The sequence below is a fragment of the Agelaius tricolor genome, unplaced genomic scaffold, assembly GCF_023055355.1.
Source record: "Agelaius tricolor isolate 1412-34295 unplaced genomic scaffold, bAgeTri1.0.p SCAF_172, whole genome shotgun sequence".
Lineage (NCBI taxonomy): Eukaryota > Metazoa > Chordata > Aves > Passeriformes > Icteridae > Agelaius > Agelaius tricolor.
Window position 1 is genome coordinate 22636 of NW_027269432.1, and position 21400 is coordinate 44035.

Here is a 21400-nt window from a genome sequence, read left to right on the forward strand (position 1 = left end):
CTACAAAACGATCCCAGTTTAAACCAGTTTATTTCAACTTCAACTGGTTTATACTGGTCTATAATGATCCGTACTGGTCCGTACTGGTTTATACTGGTTTATACCGGTCCATACTGATCCATACTGGTTTATACTGGTTTATAATGATCCATACTGATCCTTACTGGTTTATACTGGTTTATACCAGCCCATACTGGTCCATACTGGTTTATATTGATCTATACTGATCCATACTGGTCCATACTGGTTTATTCTGGTCCATACTGGTCCATACGAGTCCATACTGGTTTATAATGATCCATACTGGTCTATACTGGTTTATTCTGGTCCATACTGGTTTATATTGATCTATAATGGTCCATACTGGTTTATAATGATCCATACTGGTCCGTACCGGTCCATACTGGTTTATACTGGTCCTTACTGGTTTATACTGGTCCTTATTGGTTTATACTGGTCCTTACTGGTCCATACTGGTCCTTACTGGTTTATATTGATCTATAATGATCCATACTGGTCCTTACTGGTCCATACTGGTTTATACTGGTCCTTACTGGTTTATACTGGTCCATACTGGTTTATATTGATCTATAATGATCCATACTGGTTTATACTGGTCCATACTGGCCCATACTGGTTTATATTGATCTATAATGATCCATACTGGTTTATACTGGTCCATACTGGTTTATATTGATCTATAATGGTCCATACTGGTTTATACCGGTCCATACTGGTTTATATTGATCTATAATGGTCCATACTGGTTTATATTGATCTGTAATGATCCATACTGGTCCATACTGGTTTATACTGGTTTATTCTGGTCCATACTGGTCCATACTGGTTTATACTGATCTATAATGATCCATACTGGTCCATACTGGTTTATACTGGTTTATTCTGGTCCATACTGGTCCATACTGGTTTATACTGGTTTATATTGATCTATAATGATCCATACTGGTTTATTCTGGTCCATACTGGTCCATACTGGTTTATATTGATCTATAATGATCCATACTGGTCCATACTGATTTATTCTGGTCCATACTGGTTTATACTGGTCCTTACTGGTTTACACTGGTTTATACTGATCCATACTGGTCCATATTGATCTATAATGGTCCATACTGGTTTATACTGGTTTATATTGATCTATAATGATCCATACTGGTTTATTCTGGTCCATACTGGTCCATACTGGTTTATATTGATCTATAATGATCCATACTGGTTTATACTGGTCCATACTGGTTTATACTGGTCCTTACTGGTTTCCTGTCCCCAGGGCTGGCTGGGGGAGGGGCCCCTGCGGGCGCTGCTGCTGCCCCAGGTGCACCTGAACGCGCTGGAGGTGCTGGGAGCGCTGCTGCTGGCGTGAGCTGGGATTATATACTGGGATATACTGGGATGGACTGGGATTATATACTGGGATATACTGGGATGGACTGGGATTATATACTGGGAATGGGACTGGGAGGTGCTGGGAGCGCTGCTGCTGGCGTGAGCTGGGATTATATACTGGGATATACTGGGATGGACTGGGTTATACTGGGAATGGGACTGGGAGGTGCTGGGAGCGCTGCTGCTGGCGTGAGCTAAACTGGGATATACTGGGATAGACTGGGAGGGACTGGGATTATATACTGGGATATACTGGGAGGGACTGGGTTATACTGGGAATGGGACTGGGAGGTGCTGGGAGTGCTGCTGCTGGCGTGAGCTAAACTGGGATAGACTGGGATATACTGGGATTGTGACTGGGATATACTGGGATATACTGGGATAGACTGGGATGGACTGGGATTATATACTGGGATATACTGGGAATGGGACTGGGAGGTGCTGGGAGCGCTGCTGCTGGCGTGAGCTAAACTGGGATATACTGGGATATACTGGGATATACTGGGATTATATACTGGGATATACTGGGAGGGACTGGGAGGTGCTGGGAGCGCTGCTGCTGGCGTGAGAGGAACTGGGATAGACTGGGATATACTGGGAGGGACTGGGATATACTGGGAATGGGACTGGGATATACTGGGAATGGGACTGGGAGGTGCTGGGAGCGCTGCTGCTGGCGTGAGCTATACTGGGAATGAACTGGGATAGACTGGGTTATACTGGGATATACTGGGATAGACTGGGATTGGGACTGGGATTGGGACTGGGAGGTGCTGGGAGCGCTGCTGCTGGCGTGAGCTAAACTGGGATAGACTGGGATATACTGGGAGGGACTGGGATATACTGGGAATGGACTGGGATATACTGGGAATGAACTGGGATGAACTGGGATGAACTGGGAGGTGCTGGGAGCGCTGCTGCTGGCGTGAGATGAACTGGGATGCACTGGGAGGGACTGGGATCAAACTGGGATGAACTGGGATGGACGGGGATGGACTGGGACGGACTGGGATGGACTGGGATGGGCTGGTTTATACTGGTTTATACTGGTTTGTACTGGGAGAGGGACTGGGGATGCTCAGAGGGATCCAGGTGGGATTTGGGGGGAATTTTGTGGGATTTTGGGCAATTCTGGGCGGATTTTTTTGGGGATTTTTTTGGGGATTTTTGGGAATTTGTGAATTCCGATGGAATTTTGTGAATTCCGATGGAATTTCGGGAATTCTGAGGGAATTTTTGGATTTTCCAGGTGCGGGACCCATCTGGTTCTCTGGGGGTCCCTCCTGGGGGAATTTTTTGGGGATTTTGGGCATTTCTGGGCGGATTTTTTTGGGGATTTTTGGGTTTTTTGGAATTCCGATGGAATTTTGGGGATTCTGACGGAATATTTTGGAATTTTTTGGGAATTCTGAGGGAATTTTGGGGTTTTCCAGGTGCGGGGCCCGTCTGGTTCTCTGGGGGTCCCTCCTGGGGGATTTTTGGGGGATTTTGGGCATTTCTGGGTGGATTTTTTTGGGGATTTTTGGGAATTGGTGAATTCTGATGGAATTTTGGGAATTTTTTGGGAATTCTGAGGGAATTTTGGGGTTTTCCAGGTGCGGGGCCCGCCTGGTTCGCTGGGGGTCCCTCCTGGGCCGCCTCTTCCCGCAGGTTCTGAGCTCCTGGAGCGGCCCCAGGGACTCCCCCCCGGGGCAGGAGAGACCGTTCGGGTACGGAAATGGGGCAAAAGGGCCCAAAAATGGGAAAAAACGGCACAAAAATGGGGGGAAAGGGCACAAAAATGGGAAAAAAGGGCACAAAAATGGGGAAAATATCCTGGAAATGGGGGAAAAGGGCCCAAAAACGGGAAAAAACGGCACAAAAATGGGAAAAAATGGCTCAAAATGGGGAAAACAGCTGGGAAATGGGGGAAAAGGGCCCGGAAATGGGAAAAAATGGCACAAAAATGGGAAAATATCCTGGAAATGGGGCAAAAGGGCACAAAAATGGGAAAAAACGGCACAAAAATGGGGGAAAGGGCACAAAAATGGGGAAAAACGGCACAAAACTGGGGGAAAAGGGCCCAGAAATGGGGGAAAAAGGCACAAAAATGGGAAAAAATGGCACAAAAATGGGGGGAAAGGGCATAAAAACGGGAAAAAATGGCACAAAAATGGGAAAAAATATCACAAAAATGGGGAAAAACAGCTGGGAAATGGGAGAAAAGTGCCCAGAAATGTGGAAAAAGGGCCTGGAAATGGGAAAAAATGGCTCAAAAATGGGGAAAAATGTCCCAGAAATGGGAAAAATCAGATGGGAAATGGGGGAAAAGGGCCCGGAAATGGGAAAAACATCCCAGAAATGGGAGAAAAAAGGGCCTGGAAATGGGGAAAAATGCCCAGAAATGGGAAAAATGCCCATTTTTGGGGTCCCTGAGTCGATTTTTGGGTTCCTAAATCCATTTTTGGGGTCCCTGAACCCATTTTTGGCCCCCCCAGGGCCGTGCGGAGCCGCCTGTACCAGGTGCTGGAGCTGTGGGTGCCGGGGGGGTTTTTGGGGTCATTTTTGGGGTTTTTAGGGAATTTTTGGGTTTCTTGGGGTAATTTTTGGGATTTTTGGGGTCCCTGAACCCATTTTTGGGGTTTTTGGGGTGATTTTGGGGTTTTTGGGGTCATTTTTGGGGTTTTTGGCTCCCCCAGGGCCGTGCGGAGCCGCCTGTACCAGGTGCTGGAGCTGTGGGTGCAGGGGTTGTTTGTAGGGTTTTTAGGGGTTTTTGGGGTCATTTTTGGGGTTTTTGGGGTCCCTGAACCCATTTTTGGGGTCCCTGAACCCATTTCTGGCCCCCCCAGGGCCGTGCGGAGCTGCCTGTACCAGGGGCTGGAGCTGTGGGTGCAGGGGGGCTTTTTGGGGGCATTTTTAGGGAATTTTGGGATTTTTGGGGGCATTTTAGGGTTTTCTGGGGTCATTTTTGGGGTTTTTGGGGTGGGTTTTGGGGGTTTTTGGGGTCCCTGAACCCATTTTTGGCCCCCCCAGGGCCGTGCGGAGCCGCCTGTACCAGGTGCTGGAGCTGTGGGTGCCGGGGGGGTTTTTGGGATTTTTGGGGTCATTTTTGGGGTTTCTGGGGTCATTTTTGAGTTTATAGGGGATTTTTTGGGGTTTTTTGAGTGATTTTTGGGGTTTTTAGGGTATTTTTGGGGCTTTTGGGGTCATTTTTGGGGTTTTTGGGGTGGGTTTTGGGGGTTTTTGGGGTCCCTGAACCCATTTTTGGGGTCATTTTTGGGGTTTTTGGCTCCCCCAGGGCCGTACGGAGCCGCCTGTACGAGGTGCTGGAGCTGTGGGTGCCGGGGTTGTTTTTGGGGTTTTTTGGGGTCATTTTGGGGTTTTTGGGGTGGGTTTTGGGGGTTTTTGGGGTCCCTGAGTTGATTTTTGGGGTCCCCAGGGCCGTACGGAGCCGCCTGTACCAGGGGCTGGAGCTGTGGGTGCCGGGAGGGTTTTTGGATTTTTTGGGGTCATTTTGGGGGTTTTTGGGGTCATTTTTGGGGTTTTTGGGGTCCCTGAACCCATTTTTGGGGTCCCTGAACCCATTTTTGGCCCCCCCAGGGCCGTACGGAGCCGCCTGTACCAGGGGCTGGAGCTGTGGGTGCTGGGGGGGTTTTTGGGGTCATTTTTGGGGTTTTTAGGGAATTTTTGGGTTTCTTGGGGTCATTTCTGGGGTTTTTGGGGTCCCCAAGTCCATTTTTGGGGTCCCTGAATCGATTTTTGGGGTCCCCAGGGCTGTATGGAGCCGCCTGTACCAGGGGCTGGAGCTGTGGGTGCCGGGGTTGTTTTTAGGGTTTTTAGGGGTAATTTTGGGGTTTTTGGGGTGGGTTTTGGGGGTTTTTGGGGTCCCTGAACCCATTTTTGGGTCATTTTTGGGGTTTTTGGGGTCCCTGAATCCGTTTTTGGCTCCCCCAGGGCCGTGCGGAGCCGCCTGTACCAGGTGCTGGAGCTGTGGGTGCCGGGGCTGTTTTTAGGGGTAATTTTGGGGTTTTTGGGGTGGGTTTTGGGGGTTTTTGGGGTCCCTGAGTTGATTTTTGGGATCCCCAGGGCCGTGCGGAGCCGCCTGTACCAGGTGCTGGAGCTGTGGGTGCAGGTGGCCGGGGCGGCCTCGGGGATCCTGCAGAGCCCCGGCAGCCCCAGCGAGGCCCTCCTGGCTCAGCTGCTCAGCGACATCAGCGCCCCCAGCGACGGCAACAAGGTGGGGCCAAAACTCCTCTTTGTACCCCAAAAATGCTCCTTGGTACCCCAAAAATGCTCCTTTTCACCCCAAAAATGCTCCTTGTACCCTAAAACTGCTCCTTGTACCCTAAAACTGCTCCTTTGTACCCAAAAATTGTCCTTTGTACCCTAAAACTGCCCTTAGTACCCTAAAACCGCTCCTTTCACCCCAAATCCACCCTTGGTGCCCTAAAACCGCTCTCTTTGTACCCTAAAACTGCTCCTTGTACCCCAAAACCGCCCCCTTTCACCCCAGAATTGTCCTTAGTGCCCCAGAATTGTCCTTGGTGCCCCAAAACTGCTCCTTGCACCCCAAAAATGCCCCCTTTGTACCCCAAAACTGCTCTTTGTACCCCAAAATTGTCCTTTATACCCTAAAACTGCCCCTGGAGCCCTAAAACCGCTCCTTTCACCCCAAAACTGCCCCCTCTGTACCCTAAAACTGCTCTTTGTACCCCAGAATTGCCCTTTGTACCCCAAAACCGCTCCCTTTGTACCCCAAAATTGTCCTTTGTGCCCTAAAACTGCCCTTGGTGCCCCAAAACTGCTCCTTGTACCCCAAAATTGTCCTTGGTGCCCCAAAACTGCTCCTTTGTACCCCAGAATTGCCCTTTGTACCCTAAAACTCCTCTTTGTACCCCAAAACCGCTCCTTTCTCCCCAAAATCTCCATTCCTCACCCCAAAACTTCCCTTGGTGCCCTAAAACTGCTCCTTTGTACCCCAAAACTGCTCCTTTTCACCCCAAAATTGTCCTTGGTGCCCCAAAGCTGCTCCTTTTCACCCCTTTTCACCCCAAAACCGCTCCTTGCACCCCAAAACTGCCCCCTCTGTGCCCCAAAACCACTCCCTTTGTACCCCAAAACTGCTCCTTTGTACCCCAAAACTGCTCCTTTTCACCCCAAAATTGTCCTTGGTACCCTAAAACTGCTCCTTTGTACACCAAATCCACTCTTTGTGCCCCAAAATTGTCCTTGGTACCCTAAAACTGCTCTTTGTGCCCCAAAACTGCTCCTTTGTACCCCAAAAATGCCCCCTCTGTACCCTAAAACTGCTCCTTGTACCCCAAATCCGCCCTTGGTGCCCCAAAACTGCTCCTTTGCACCCCAAAATTGTCCTTGGTGCCCCAAAACTGCTCCTTTCACCCCAAAATTGTCCTTTATACCCTAAAACTGCTCCTTTCTCCCCAAAATCTCCATTCCTCACCCCAAAACTTCCCTTGGTGCCCTAAAACTGCTCCTTGTACCCCAAAACCGCTCCTTTGTACCCCAAATCCACCCTTGGTGCCCCAAAACTGCTCCTTTTCATCCCTTTTCACCCCAAAACTGCTCCTTTGTACCCCAAAATTGTCCTTGGTACCCCAAAACTGCTCCTTTTCACCCCAAAACCGCTCCCTTTGTACCCCAAAATTGCCCTTTGTGCCCCAAAACTGCTCCTTTCACCCCAAATCCACCCTTGGTGCCCCAAAACTGCTCCTTGCACCCCAAAATTGTCCTTGGTGCCCTAAAACCGCTCCTTTCACCCCGAAACTGCCCCCTCTGTACCCCAAAACTGCTCCTTTGTACCCCAGAATTGTCCTTTGTACCCTAAAACTGCTCCTTGTACCCCAAATCCACCCTTGGTGCCCCAAAACTGCTCCTTGCACCCCAAAATCTCCATTCCTCACCCCAAAACTGCTCTTTATACCCCAAAACTGCTCCTTTGTACCCTAAAACTGCTCTTTGTACCCCAAAAATGCCCCCTTTCACCCCAAAATTGCCCTTTGTACCCCAAAACTGCTCCTTTGTACCCTAAAATTGTCCTTGGTACCCTAAAACTGCCCTTAGTACCCTAAAACCGCTCCTTTCACCCCAAAACTGCCCCCTCTGTACCCTAAAACTGCTCTTTGTACCCCAGAATTGCCCTTTGTACCCCAAAACCGCTCCCTTTGTACCCCAAAATTGTCCTTTGTGCCCTAAAACTGCCCTTGGTGCCCCAAAACTGCTCCTTGTACCCCAAAATTGTCCTTGGTGCCCCAAAACTGCTCCTTTGTACCCCAGAATTGCCCTTTGTACCCTAAAACTCCTCTTTGTACCCCAAAACTGCTCCTTGTACCCTAAAACTGCCCTTTGTACCCTAAAACCGCCCCCTTTCACCCCAAAATTGTCCTTTGTGCCCTAAAACTGCCCTTGGTGCCCCAAAACTGCTCCTTGTACCCCAAAAATGCTCCCTTTGTACCCTAAAACTGCTCTTTGTGCCCCAAAACTGCTCCTTTGTACCCCAGAATTGCTCTTTGTACCCCAAAACCGCTCCCTTTGTACCCCAAAATTGTCCTTTGTGCCCTAAAACTGCCCTTGGTGCCCCAAAACTGCTCCTTGTACCCCAGAATTGCCCTTTGTACCCTAAAACTCCTCTTTGTACCCCAAAACCGCTCCTTTCTCCCCAAAATCTCCATTCCTCACCCCAAAACTTCCCTTGGTGCCCTAAAACTGCTCTTTGTGCCCCAAAGCTGCTCCTTTTCACCCCAAAATTGTCCTTGGTGCCCCAAAGCTGCTCCTTTTCACCCCTTTTCACCCCAAAACCGCTCCTTGCACCCCAAAACTGCCCCCTCTGTGCCCCAAAACCACTCCCTTTGTACCCCAAAACTGCTCCTTTTCACCTCAAAAATGCTCCTCTTCACCCCAAAACTGCTCCTTTTCACCCCAAAATTGTCCTTGGTACCCTAAAACTGCTCCTTTGTACACCAAATCCACTCTTTGTGCCCCAAAATTGTCCTTGGTACCCTAAAACTGCTCTTTGTGCCCCAAAACTGCTCCTTTGTACCCCAAAATTGTCCTTGGTGCCCCAAAACTGCTCCTTTCACCCCAAAACTGCTCTTTGTACCCTAAAGCTGCTCCTTTCACCCCAAAATCTCCATTCCTCACCCCAAAACCGCTCCTTTCACCCCGAAATTGTCCTTAGTGCCCCAAAACTGCTCCTTTTCACCCCAAAAATGCTCCTTTGTACCCCAAAACCTCCATTCCTCACCCCAAAACTGCTCCTTTGCACCCCAAAATTGTCCTTGGTGCCCTAAAACTGCCCCTGGAGCCCCTAAAACTGCTCCTTTGTACCCCAAAACTGCTCCTTTTCACCCCAAAATTGTCCTTGGTGCCCCAAAGCTGCTCCTTTCACCCCCTTTTCACCCCAAAACCGCTCCTTGCACCCCAAAACTGCCCCCTCTGTGCCCCAAAACCACTCCCTTTGTACCCCAAAACTGCTCCTTTGTACCCCAAAACTGCTCCTTTTCACCTCAAAAATGCTCCTCTTCACCCCAAAACTGCTCCTTTTCACCCCAAAATTGTCCTTGGTACCCTAAAACTGCTCTTTGTGCCCCAAAACTGCTCCTTTGCACCCCAAAAATGCCCCCTCTGTACCCTAAAACTGCTCCTTGTACCCCAAATCCGCCCTTGGTGCCCCAAAACTGCTCCTTTTCATCCCTTTTCACCCCAAAACTGCTCCTTTGTACCCCAAAACTGCCCCCTTTGTACCCCAAAGTTGTCCTTGCACCCCCAAAACTGCTCCTTTGTACCCTAAAACTGCCCTTGGAGCCCCAAAACTGCTCCTTTTCACCCCAAAACCGCTCCCTTTGTACCCCAAAACTGCTCCTTTTCACCCCAAAATTGTCCTTGGTGCCCCAAAACTGCCCCTGGAGCCCTAAAACCGCTCCTTTCACCCCAAAACTGCCCCCTCTGTACCCCAAAACTGCTCCTTTGTACCCCAGAATTGTCCTTTGTACCCTAAAACTGCTCCTTGTACCCCAAATCCACCCTTGGTGCCCCTAAACTGCTCCTTGCACCCCAAAATCTCCATTCCTCACCCCAAAAACTGCTCTTTATACCCCAAAACTGCTCCTTTGTACCCTAAAACTGCTCTTTGTACCCCAAAAATGCCCCCTTTCACCCCAAAACTGCCCTTTGTACCCCAAAACTGCTCCTTTGTACCCTAAAATTGTCCTTGGTACCCTAAAACTGCCCTTAGTACCCTAAAACCGCTCCTTTCACCCCAAAAATGCCCCCTTTGTACCCCAAAACTGCTCCTTTGCACCCCAAATCCACTCTTTGTACCCCAAAATTGTCCTTGGTGCCCCAAAGCTGCTCCTTTTCACCCCTTTTCACCCCAAAACCGCTCCTTGCAACCCCAAAACTGCCCCCTCTGTGCCCAAAAACCACTCCCTTTGTACCCCAAAACCACTCCCTTTGTACCCCAAAACTGCTCCTTTTCACCTCAAAAATGCTCCTCTTCACCCCAAAACTGCTCCTTTTCACCCCAAAATTGTCCTTGGTGCCCCAAAACTGCTCCTTGTACCCCAAAATTGTCCTTTGTACCCTAAAACTGCCCTTGGTGCCCCAAAACTGCTCCTTTTCATCCCTTTTCACCCCAAAACTGCTCCTTTTCACCCCAAAATCTCCCCCAAACCCCCTAAATCCCCCCCAAACCCCCAAACCCCCCCAAATCCCCTCCAAAACCCCCAAAATCTCCCCCCAAAACCCCAAATTCCCCCCAAAATCCCCCCCAAATCCCTCCCAAAACCCCCAAATTCCTCCCAAAATCTCCTCCAAAACCCCAAACCCCCCCAAATCCCCTCCAAAAGCCCCAAATTCCCCTCCAAATCCCCCCAAAATCCCCTCAAAATCTCCCCTGACCCCCAAATTCCCCCCCAAACCCCAAATTCCCTCCAAAATCCCCATATTTCTCCCTAAAATCTCCCCAAAACCCCAAATTCCCCCCAAATTCCCCCCAAAATCTCTCCTGATCCCAAAATCTTCCCCCAAACCCCCCGAAATCCCCCCAAAATCTCCCCCAAACCCCCAACCTCCCCCAAATCCTCTCCAAACCCCCAAAATTCCCTCAAAATCTCCCCTGACCCCCAAAATCTCCCCCAAAACCCCAAAATCCCCCCCAAATTCCCCCCAAAATCTCCCCCCAACATCCCCTCCAAACCCCCCCAAATCTCCCCCAAACCCCCAAAATCTCCCTCAAAATCTCCCCCAAACCCCCCAAATTCCCCCCAAAACCTCCCCCATAACCCCAAAATCTCTAAATCCCCCCCAAAATCTACCCCAAAACCACCCAAAATCCCCCTAAATCCCCTCCAAAATCCCCAAAATCTCCCCCAAAACCCCAAATCCCCCCAAAACCCCCAAAATCCCCCCCAAATCTCCCCCAAAATCCCCAAATTCCCCCGAAAATTCCCCCAAATCCCCCCAAAATCTCCCCCATAACCCCAAAATCCACTCCAACCCCACCCCAAATCTCCCCCAAAACCCCAAATTCCCCCCAAAATCTCCTCCAAATCCCCTCCAAAATCCCCAAATTTCTCCCCAAATTCCCCCCAAAATCTCCCCCCAAACCTCCAAAATCCCCCCAAAATCCCCCCAAACCCCCAAAATGCCCCCAAAAACTCCCCCAAAATCTCCCCCAAAACCCCAAATTTCCCCTAAAATCTCCTCTAAATCCCCCCAAAATCTCCCCCAAATCCCCAAACCCCCCAAATTCCCCCCAAAACATCCCCCATAACCCCAAAATCTCCCTCCAAAATCCCCTCCAGACCCCCCAAATCCCCTCCAAACCCCCAAATTTCCCCCAAATCCCCCCAAACCCCCCCAAATTCCTTCCAAAACCCCCAAATTGCTCCCAAAATCTCCTCCAAATCCCCTCCAAAATCCCCAAATTCCCCCCAAACCCCCCCAAAATCCCCCCAAATTCCCCCCAAAACCCCAAATCCCCCCAAATTCCCCCCAAATCCCCCCCTGACCCCCCCCATTTTTCGGCAGCTCCGGGTGGAGCCCAAACCCAGCGCCCCCAAAAGGCCCAAACTGGGGGAGGGGCTGGAGGGGCCCCCCCTGCACCGCAAGGGGGAACCCGCGGCCAACAGCGACACCTGCGCCGCCGCCCTGGCAGGTGAGCGCCCAAAAACAGCCCCAAAACCGCCCGAAATCAGCCCAAAAACGGCCTGGGGACTGCAGGGATGGACTCAGCGACCCCAAAAACCCCAAAATCACCCAAAATCAGCCCCAAAATCGCCCCCAAAATCGCCCCAAAATCAGCCCAAAAACGGCCCGGGGACTGCAGGGATGGACTCGGCGACCCCAAAAACCCCAAAATCACCCAAAATCAGCCCAAAATCAGCCCAAAATCAGCCCCAAAATTGACTGAAATCACCCCAAAATCACCCTCAAAATCACCGGAAATCACCCCAAAAACGGCCTGGGGACTGCGGGGATGAACTCGGCGACCCCAAAAACCCCAAAATCACCCCCAAAATCAGCTGAAATCACCCCAAAAACACCCCAAAATTACCCCCAAAATCAGCTGAAATCACCCCAAAATCACCCCCAAAATCAGCTGAAATCACCCTCAAAATCACCCAAATTAACCTGAAATCACCCCCAAAAACGGCCTGGGGACCGCAGGAATGAACTCAGCGACCCCAAAAACCCCAAAATCACCCCCAAAATCAGCTGAAATCACCCCAAAAACACCCCAAAATCGACTGAAATCGCCCCAAAATCACCCCCAAAATCACCCCAAAATCAGCCCTAAAATGGCCCGGGGACCGCGGGGATGAAATCGGCGACCCCAAAAACCCCAAAATCACCCCCAAAATACCCCAAAAACAGCCCCAAAACCGCCCGAAATCAGCCCAAAAACGGCCCGGGGACCGCGGGGATGGAATCGGCGACCCCAGAAACCCCAAAATCACCCCCAAAATACCCCAAAACCGCCTGAAATCACCACAAAATCACTCCCAAAACCGCCCGAAATCAGCCCAAAAACGGCCTGGGGACCGCAGGAATCAACTCAGCACCCCCAAAAACCCCAAAATCACCCAAAATCAGCCCCAAAATCAGCCCCAAAATCGCCCCAAAATCAGCCCAAAAACGGCCCGGGGACCGCGGGGATGGAATCGGCGACCCCAGAAACCCCAAAATCGACTGAAATCGCCCCAAAATCAGCCCCAAAATCACCCCCAAACTGCCCGAAATCAGCCCAAAAACGGCCCGGGGACCGCGGGGATGGAATCGGCGACCCCAAAAACCCCAAAATCGACTGAAATCGCCCCAAAATCAGCCCCAAAATTGACTGAAATCGCCCCAAAATCACCCCAAAATCACCCCCAAAATACCCCAAAACCGCCTGAAATTGCCCCAAAAACGGCCTGGGGACCGCGGGGATGGACTCGGCGACCCCAAAAACCCCAAAATCAGCCCCAAAATCGCCCAAAATCAGCTGAAATCACCCCAAAATCACCCTCAAAATCACCGGAAATCACCCTCAAAATCACCCCCAAAATCACCCCGAAATCAGCCCTAAAATGGCCCGGGGACCACGGGGATGAAATCGGCGACCCCAAAAACCCCAAAATCACCCCAAAATCACCCCCAAAGTCGCCCCAAAACCGCCCGAAATCAGCCCAAAAACGGCCTGGGGACCGCGGGGATGGAATCGGCGACCCCAGAAACCCCAAAATCACCCAAAATCACCCCAAAATCAGCCCCAAAATCGACTGAAATCACCTCAAAATCACCCTCAAAATCACCGGAAATCACCCCAAAAACGGCCTGGGGACTGCGGGGATGAACTCGGCGACCCCAAAAACCCCAAAATCACCCCCAAAATCAGCTGAAATCACCCCAAAAACACCCCAAAATTACCCCCAAAATCAGCTGAAATCACCCCAAAATCAGCCCCAAAATACCCCAAAATCACCCAAAATCACCCCAAAGTCACCCTCAAAATCACCCAAATTAACCTGAAATCAGCCCAAAAATGGCCTGGGGACCGCGGGGATGAACTCAGCACCCCCAAAAACCCCAAAATTGACTGAAATCGCCCCAAAATCACCCCAAAATCACCCCAAAATTACCTCCAAAATCAGCTGAAATCACCCCAAAAACGGCCTGGGAACCATGGGAATCAACTCAGTGCCCCCAGAAACCCCAAAATTGACTGAAATCACCCCAAAATCACCCCCAAAATCACCCCAAAAATGGCCTGGGGACCGCAGGAATGGCATCAGCGACCCCAAAAACCCCAAAACCGCCCCAAAACTGCCTGAAATCACCCCAAAAACGGCCAGAAGTCACTCCCAAAATACCACAAAATCACCCTCAAAATACCCCAAAATCGGCTGAAATCAGCCCAAAAACGGCCTGGGGACCACGGGAATGGAATCAGCGACCCCAAAAACCCCAAAATCGACTGAAATCGCCCCAAAATCAGCCCCAAAATTGACTGAAATCAGCCCAAAAACGGCCTGGGGACCGCGGGGATGGACTCAGCAACCCCAAAAACCCCAAAATCACCCCAAAATCAGCTGAAATCACCCCAAAATCACCCCCAAAATCGACTGAAATCGCCCCAAAATCAGCCCCAAAATTGACTGAAATCGCCCCAAAATCACCCCCAAAATCACCCTCAAAATACCCCAAAATCGACTGAAATCAGCCCAAAAACGGCCTGGGGACCGCGGGGATGGAATCGGCGACCCCAAAAACCCCAAAATCGACTGAAATTGCCCCAAAATCACCCCGAAATCACCCTCAAAATACCCCAAAATCGGCTGAAAGCACCCCAAAATCAGCCCCAAAATCACCCCAAAAACCACCCCAAAACTGCCTGAAATCACCCCAAAAACGGCCTGGGAACCCCAAAATCCCCCCAGAACTGCCCAAATTCTCCAAACTGCCCCCAAAAATCCACCTGGGACCCCCCAAAATCCCCCTGGCACCCCCAAATTCCCCCCCAAAATCCCCCTGGCACCCCCAAAATCCCCCTGGCACCCCCCAAATTGCCCCCCAAAATCCCCCCTGGGACCCCCAAAATTCTCCCCAAATTCCCCCCAAATTCCCCCTGGGACCCCCAAAATCCCCTCCGGACCCCCCAAATTCCCCCTAAAATCCCCCTGGGACCCCCCAAATTCTCCAAAATTCACCCCAAAATTCCCCCTGGGACCCCCAAATTCCCTCCAGGACCCCCCAAAATTCTCCCAAATTCCCCCTAAAATCCCCCTGGGACCCCCCAAATTCCACTCCAGGACCCCCAAAATCCACCTGGGACCCCCAAAACTCCCCCTAAAATCCCCCAAATTCCCCCCAAATTCCCCAAACTCCCACCTGGGACCCCCCAAATTCCCCCCAAAATCCACCTGGGACCCCCAAAATCCCTCTGGGACCCCCAAACTCCCCCTAAAATCCCCCTGGGACCCCCCAAATTCCCCCAAACTCCCCCCAAATTCCCCCCCAAATTCCCCCAGGACCCCCCAAAATTCCACCTGGGACCCCCAAATCCCCCTGAGAGCCCCCTAAAATCCCCTGGGACCCCCAAATTCCCCCCCAAAATTCCCCTGGGACCCCCAAACTCCCCCTAAAATCCCCCAAATTCCACCCAAAATTCCCCCCCAAATCCCCCTGGGACCCCCAAATCCACTCCAGGACCCCCCAAATTCCACCTGAGGCCCCAAAATTCCCCCCAAATTCTCCCCTAGATCCCCCTGGGACCCCCAAATTCCCCCCCAAAATCCACCTGGGACCCCCAAAATTCCCCCAAATTCCCCCCAAAATCCACTTCAGGACCCCCCAAATTCCCCCTGGGACCCCCAAAATTCACCTGGGACCCCCCAAATTCCCCCCAAATCCACTCCAGGACCCCCCAAAATCCAACTGGGATCCCCCAAATCCAACTGGGACCCCCAAATTCCACCCAAAATTCCCCCCAAATCCCCCTGGGACCCCCAAATCCACTCCAGGACCCCCCAAATTCCCCCAAATTCCCCCTGGGACCCCCAAATTCTCCCTGGCTGGGGTCAGGAATTGGGGAGGGGTCCCCAACCTTGACCTTTCCCCCCCAAATTTTGGGGTTCCCCCCCCAGCCCTGCGCAGGATCCTCCTCACGGGGGGACCCCTGATCAAGGAGGAGACGCACAGGGTGAGACTTTGGGGGGAATTTGGGCAAATTTGGGCAATTTTGGGCAATTTTGGGGGATTTAGGGAGGAATTTGGGGCATTTCAGGGGGATTTGGGGCAATTTTGGGGGGATTTTGGGAGGAATTTGGGGCAATTTTTGGAGGTTTGGGGAGGAATTTGGGGCATTTCGGGGGGATTTGAGGGGGATTTTGGGAGGGATTTGGGGAGAATTTGGGGGGATTTTGGGCAATTTTTGGAGATCTGGGGGGATTTTGGGAGGAATCCCCCCAAATTTTGGGGCATTTCAGGGGGATTTGGGGGGGTTTTGGGGAATTTTGGGGAATTTATGGAGATTTTGGGGGATTTTGGGCAATTTAGGGGGAATTTGGGGGAATTTTGGGAGGAGTCCCCCCAAATTTTGGGGCATTTGAGGGGGATTTTGGGAGGAATTTGGGGGGATTTGAGGGGCATTTCAGGGGGATTTTGGGGGGATTTTGGGCAATTTCTGGGGATTTCGGGGGGATTTGAGGGGGATTTTGGGAGGAATTTGCGGGATTTTGGGCGAATTTTGGGAGGAATTTGGGGGAAATTGAGGGGATTTTGGGGAGATTTTTGGAGGGATTTGGGGCATTTCAGGGGGATTTGAGGGGGATTTTGGGAGGGGTTTGAGGGGATTTTCGTGTGTTTCCCCCCAAGGTTTTAATATCCCCCCCAAATTTTTGATATTCCCCCCAAAATTTTACTTTCTCACCCCAATTTTTTAATATTTTTCCCAAAATTTTAATTTCCCACCCCAATTTTCCTGTGTTTCACCCCAATTTTAACATTTCCCCCAATATTTTAATTCCTCACCCCGATTTCTAATATATTCCCCAATATTTTAATTTCCGAACCCAATTTTTGTTTCACCCCAATTTTTTAATATTTCCCCCAAATATTTCAATTCCCCACCCAAATTTTCGATATTTCCCCCAATACTTTAATTTCCCAACCCAATTTTCGTGTTTCACCCCAATTTTTTTAATATTTCTCTCCCAAATTTTTTATATTTCCCCCCCAAAATTTTAATTTCTCACCCCAATTTTCGTTTGTTTCACCCCAATTTTTTAATATTTTCCCCTGCATTTTAATTTCCGAACCCAATTTTTATCTGTTTCACCCCAATTTTTTAATATTCCCCCAAATATTTCAATTCCCCACCCAAATTTTCGATATTTTCCCCAATACTTTAATTTCCCAACCCAATTTTCGTGTTTCACCCCAATTTTTGAATATTTCCCCCAAAATTTTAATTCCTCGCCCCAATTTTCCTGTGTTTCCCCCCCAAAATTTTAATTCCTCACCCCAATTTTCCTGTGTTTCCCCCACCAATTTTTGCCGTTTCCCCCCAATATTTGATTCATTAATTAATATTTGACTCATTAACTAACATTTGACCCATTAACATTCTATTAATTAATGAATACTCCATTAATTAACCTCCTTCATCCCCCCCATTGCAGCGGCTGCAGGAGCTGGTGGTGCCCCTGGCCCTGCGCCTGCCCCAGCTTTGCCCCCCGGAGCTTTTTGGCCCCTCGGGGTCGCCGTACGCCAGCGCCCGCTGCCGGGGGGGGCTCTACGGGGTCCTGCAGGCGCTGCTGCTGGGGGCCCCGCCCGGGGCCGCGCCGCCCCTGCCCTGCGCCCTCAGGGCCTTCGGGCAGGGCCAGAGGGACCCCGACGTGCAGGTGAGAGACCCTAAACTGAGCCCCAAAAACACATAAAAATGGGCTGGAAATGAGACAAAACCTGCCCCAAAAACAGAGCAAAAATGGGCTGGAAATCAGGCCAAAAATAGCACGGAAATGGCACCAAAATAGCCCCAAAACAGACCAAATTCGGGCAGGGCCAGAGGGACCCCGACGTGCAGGTGAGAGGCCCTAAACTGAACCCCAAAAATGGAGCAAAAATGGGCTGGAAATGAGACAAAAAACAGAGCAAAAATGGGCTGGAAATGAGACCAGAAATGGCCCGGAAATCAGGCCAAAAATGGCCCGGAAATGGCGCCAAAACAGCCCCAAAACAGAGCAAAAATGGGCTGGAAATCAGGCCAAAACTGCCCCAAAAACGGAGCAAAAATGGGCTGGAAATGAGACCAGAAATGGCCCAGAAATCAGGCCAAAAATAGCCCTGAAATAGCCCCAAAACAGACCAAAAATGTCCTGGAAATCAGGCCAAATATAGCACAGAAATGGCACCAAAATAGCCCCAAAACAGACCAAAAATGTCCCGGAAATGGCGCCAAAATAGCCCCAAAACAGAGCAAAAATGGGCTGGAAATCAGGCCAAAAATAGCCCTGGAAATAGCCCCAAAACTGAGCCAAAAACAGTCCTGGAAATCAGGCCAAAAATGGCCCTGAAAATAGCCCCAAAACAGACCAAATTCGGGCAGGGCCAGAGGGACCCCGACGTGCAGGTGAGAGACGCTAAACTGAGCCCCAAAACTGGAGCAAAAATGGGCTGGAAATGAGACAAAACCTGCCCCAAAAACAGAGCAAAAATGGGCTGGAAATCAGGCCAAAAATGTCCCAGAAATAGCCCCAAAACTGTCCCAAAACAGACCAAATTCGGGCAGGGCCAGAGGGACCCCGACGTGCAGGTGAGAGACGCTAAACTGAGCCCCAAAAATACACACACAGAGAGCAAAAATGGGCTGGAAATTAGACAAAAAACTGCCCCAAAAATGGAGCAAAAATGGGCTGGAAATGAGACAAAAACTGCCCCAAAAACGGAGCAAAAATGGGCTGGAAATGAGACAAAAACTGCCCCAAAAACGGAGCAAAAATGGGCTGGAAATGAGACAAAAAACAGAGCAAAAATGGGCTGGAAATGAGACCAGAAATGTCCCGGAAATCAGGCCAAAAATGGCCCGGAAATGGCGCCAAAACAGCCCCAAAACAGAGCAAAAATGGGCTGGAAATCAGGCCAAAACTGCCCCAAAAACGGAGCAAAAATGGGCTGGAAATGAGACAAAAACTGCCTCAAAAATGGGCTGGAAATCAGGCCAAAAATAGCACGGAAATGGCACCAAAACTGTCCCAAATCAGACCAAATTCGGGCAGGGCCAGAGGGACCCCGACGTGCAGGTGAGAGACGCTAAACTGAGCCCCAAAAATGGAGCAAAAATGGGCTGGAAATGAGACAAAAAACAGAGCAAAAATGGGCTGGAAATCAGGCCAAAAACAGAGCAAAAATGGGCTGGAAATGAGACCAGAAATGGCCCGGAAATCAGGCCAAAAATGGCCCGGAAATGGCGCCAAAATAGCCCCAAAACAGAGCAAAAATGGGCTGGAAATCAGGCCAAAACTGCCCCAAAAACGGAGCAAAAATGGGCTGGAAATGAGACCAGAAATGGCCCAGAAATCAGGCCAAAAATAGCCCTGAAATAGCCCCAAAACAGACCAAAAATGTCCTGGAAATCAGGCCAAATATAGCACAGAAATGGCACCAAAATAGCCCCAAAACAGACCAAAAATGTCCCGGAAATGGCGCCAAAATAGCCCCAAAACAGAGCAAAAATGGGCTGGAAATCAGGCCAAAAATAGCCCTGGAAATAGCCCCAAAACTGAGCCAAAAACAGTCCTGGAAATCAGGCCAAAAATGGCCCTGAAAATAGCCCCAAAACAGACCAAATTCGGGCAGGGCCAGAGGGACCCCGACGTGCAGGTGAGAGACGCTAAACTGAGCCCCAAAAACACACAAAAATGGGCTGGAAATGAGACAAAAAACTGCCCCAAAAAACGGAGCAAAAATGGGCTGGAAATGAGACAAAAACTGCCCCAAAAACGGAGCAAAAATGGGCTGGAAATGAGACAAAAACTGCCCCAAAAACGGAGCAAAAATGGGCTGGAAATCGGACCAAAAATGTCCCAGACATGGCGCCAAAACAGACCAAATTCGGGCAGGGCCAGAGGGACCCCGACGTGCAGGTGAGACACCCTAAACTGAGCCCCAAAAACACATAAAAATGGGCTGGAAATCAGGCCAAAAACAGAGCAAAAATGGGCTGGAAATGAGACCAGAAATGGCCCGGAAATCAGGCCAAAAATGGCCCGGAAATGGCGCCAAAATAGCCCCAAAACAGAGCAAAAATGGGCTGGAAATGAGACAAAAAACAGAGCAAAAATGGGCTGGAAATCAGGCCAAAAATAGCACGGAAATGGCACCAAAACTGTCCCAAAACAGACCAAATTCGGGCAGGGCCAGAGGGACCCCGACGTGCAGGTGAGAGACGCTAAACTGAGCCCCAAAAATACACACACAGAGAGCAAAAATGGGCTGGAAATTAGACAAAAAACTGCCCCAAAAATGGAGCAAAAATGGGCTGGAAATGAGACAAAAACTGCCCCAAAAATGGAGCAAAAATGGGCTGGAAATCAGGCCAAAAACTGCCCCAAAAACGGAGCAAAAATGGGCTGGAAATCAGGCCAAAAACTGCCCCAAAAACGGAGCAAAAATGGGCTGGAAATCAGGCCAAAAACTGCCCCAAAAACGGAGCAAAAATGGGCTGGAAATGAGACAAAAAGCAGAGCAAAAATGGGCTGGAAATCAGGCCAAAAACAGAACAAAAATGGGCTGGAAATGAGACAAAAAATAGCCCTGAAATAGCCCCAAAACAGAGCAAAAATGGGCTGGAAATGAGACAAAAAACAGAGCAAAAATGGGCTGGAAATGAGACCAGAAATGTCCTGGAAATCAGGCCAAAAATGTCCCGGAAATGGCGCCAAAATATGCCTGAAATCAGACTCAAAACTGTCCCAAATCAGACCAAATTCGGGCAGGGCCAGAGGGACCCCGACGTGCAGGTGAGAGACGCTAAACTGAGCCCCAAAAACACACAAAAATGGGCTGGAAATCAGGCCAAAAACTGCCCCAAAACAGAGCAAAAATGGGCTGGAAATGAGACAAAAAATAGCCCTGAAATAGCCCAGAAATGGTGCCAAAATATGCCTGAAATCAGACCCAAAACTGTCCCGAAACAGACCAAAAATGTCCTGGAAATCAGCCCAAAAATAGCCCTGAAATCAGCCCAAAACTGTCCCAGAAGTCAGGCCAAAAATGGCCCGGAAATGGCGCCAAAACAGCCCCAAATCAGACCAAAAATATCCTGGAATCAGCCCAGAAATGTCCCTGGAAATCAGGCCAAAAATAGCCCTGAAATAGCCCCAAAACTACGCCAAAACAGACCAAAAATAGTCCTGGAATCAGCCCAGAAATGTCCCGAAAATCAGGCCAAAAATGTCCCGGAAATGGCACTAAAATATACCTGAAATCAGACCCAAAACTGTCCCAAAACACCCCAAAAATGTCCCAGAAATCAGACCAAAAATAGCCCTGGAAATAGCCCCAAATCAGGCCAAAAATGTCCTTGAAATAGCCCCAAAATAGACCAAAAATGTCCTGGAATCAGCCGAAAAATGTCCCTGAAATCAGCCCAAAAATGTCCCGGAAATGGCGCCAAAATAGCCCCAAAATAGAGCAAAAATGTGCTCGAAATTAGGCCAAAAGTGTCACGGAAATCAGGCCAAAAATGTCCTGGAAATAGCCCCAAAACAGACCAAAAATGTCCTGGAATCAGCCCAAAAATGTCCCTGAAATGTCCCCAAATTATCCCAAAAAATCCTCATTAAAATTTCTCTCTCCCCTCCCCCACCCCGTGACCCCTCCCCCACCCTGTGACCCCTCCCCCATTTCCTTGGCTCCTCCCCATCTACCGTGGCCCCACCCCCATTCCTGTGACCCCTCCCCATTCCTGTGGCCCCTCCCCATTTCTGGCCCCTCCCCATTCCTGTGGCCCCCT

The 21400-nt window shown here is 50.1% G+C and overlaps 1 protein-coding gene and 1 long non-coding RNA gene across 8 annotated transcripts in view; one reads left to right on the forward strand and one right to left on the reverse strand.

The window, feature by feature from the left end:
- Window positions 1–20515, forward strand: part of PELP1 (proline, glutamate and leucine rich protein 1) — a 36211-nt gene extending 15696 nt beyond the window's left edge. The window contains exons 10-18 of one of the 6 annotated variants that reach the window (XM_071420898.1): window positions 1292–1380; window positions 3003–3116; window positions 5473–5623; window positions 11434–11560; window positions 15531–15586; window positions 17067–17288; window positions 17471–17929; window positions 18945–19134; window positions 19584–20515. In XM_071420898.1, the coding sequence (XP_071276999.1) occupies window positions 1292–1380; window positions 3003–3116; window positions 5473–5623; window positions 11434–11560; window positions 15531–15586; window positions 17067–17288; window positions 17471–17524 (813 nt within the window). In that variant the 3' untranslated portion in view covers window positions 17525–17929; window positions 18945–19134; window positions 19584–20515. Of the gene's footprint in view, window positions 1–1291; window positions 1381–3002; window positions 3117–4684; window positions 4710–5472; window positions 5624–11433; window positions 11561–15530; window positions 15587–17066; window positions 17440–17470; window positions 17930–18199; window positions 18434–18686; window positions 19135–19266 lie in introns of those variants that run through there. The other 5 variants (XM_071420895.1, XM_071420897.1, XM_071420894.1 and 2 more) reach the window with 5 other exon arrangements.
- LOC139587066 (uncharacterized) lies at window positions 17811–20534 on the reverse strand. Of its 2 annotated transcripts, none has more exons than XR_011678201.1 (4): window positions 20469–20534; window positions 19226–19988; window positions 17976–19165; window positions 17811–17915 (listed from the first exon to the last, which is right to left on the reverse strand). It is a non-coding gene; the product is annotated as an uncharacterized lncRNA (long non-coding RNA). The 2 variants fall into 2 exon arrangements; XR_011678200.1 differs by lacking the exon at window positions 20469–20534 and adding an exon at window positions 20369–20457 and having other exon boundaries at window positions 19226–20015.
- Window positions 20535–21400: the final 866 nt, after the last annotated feature.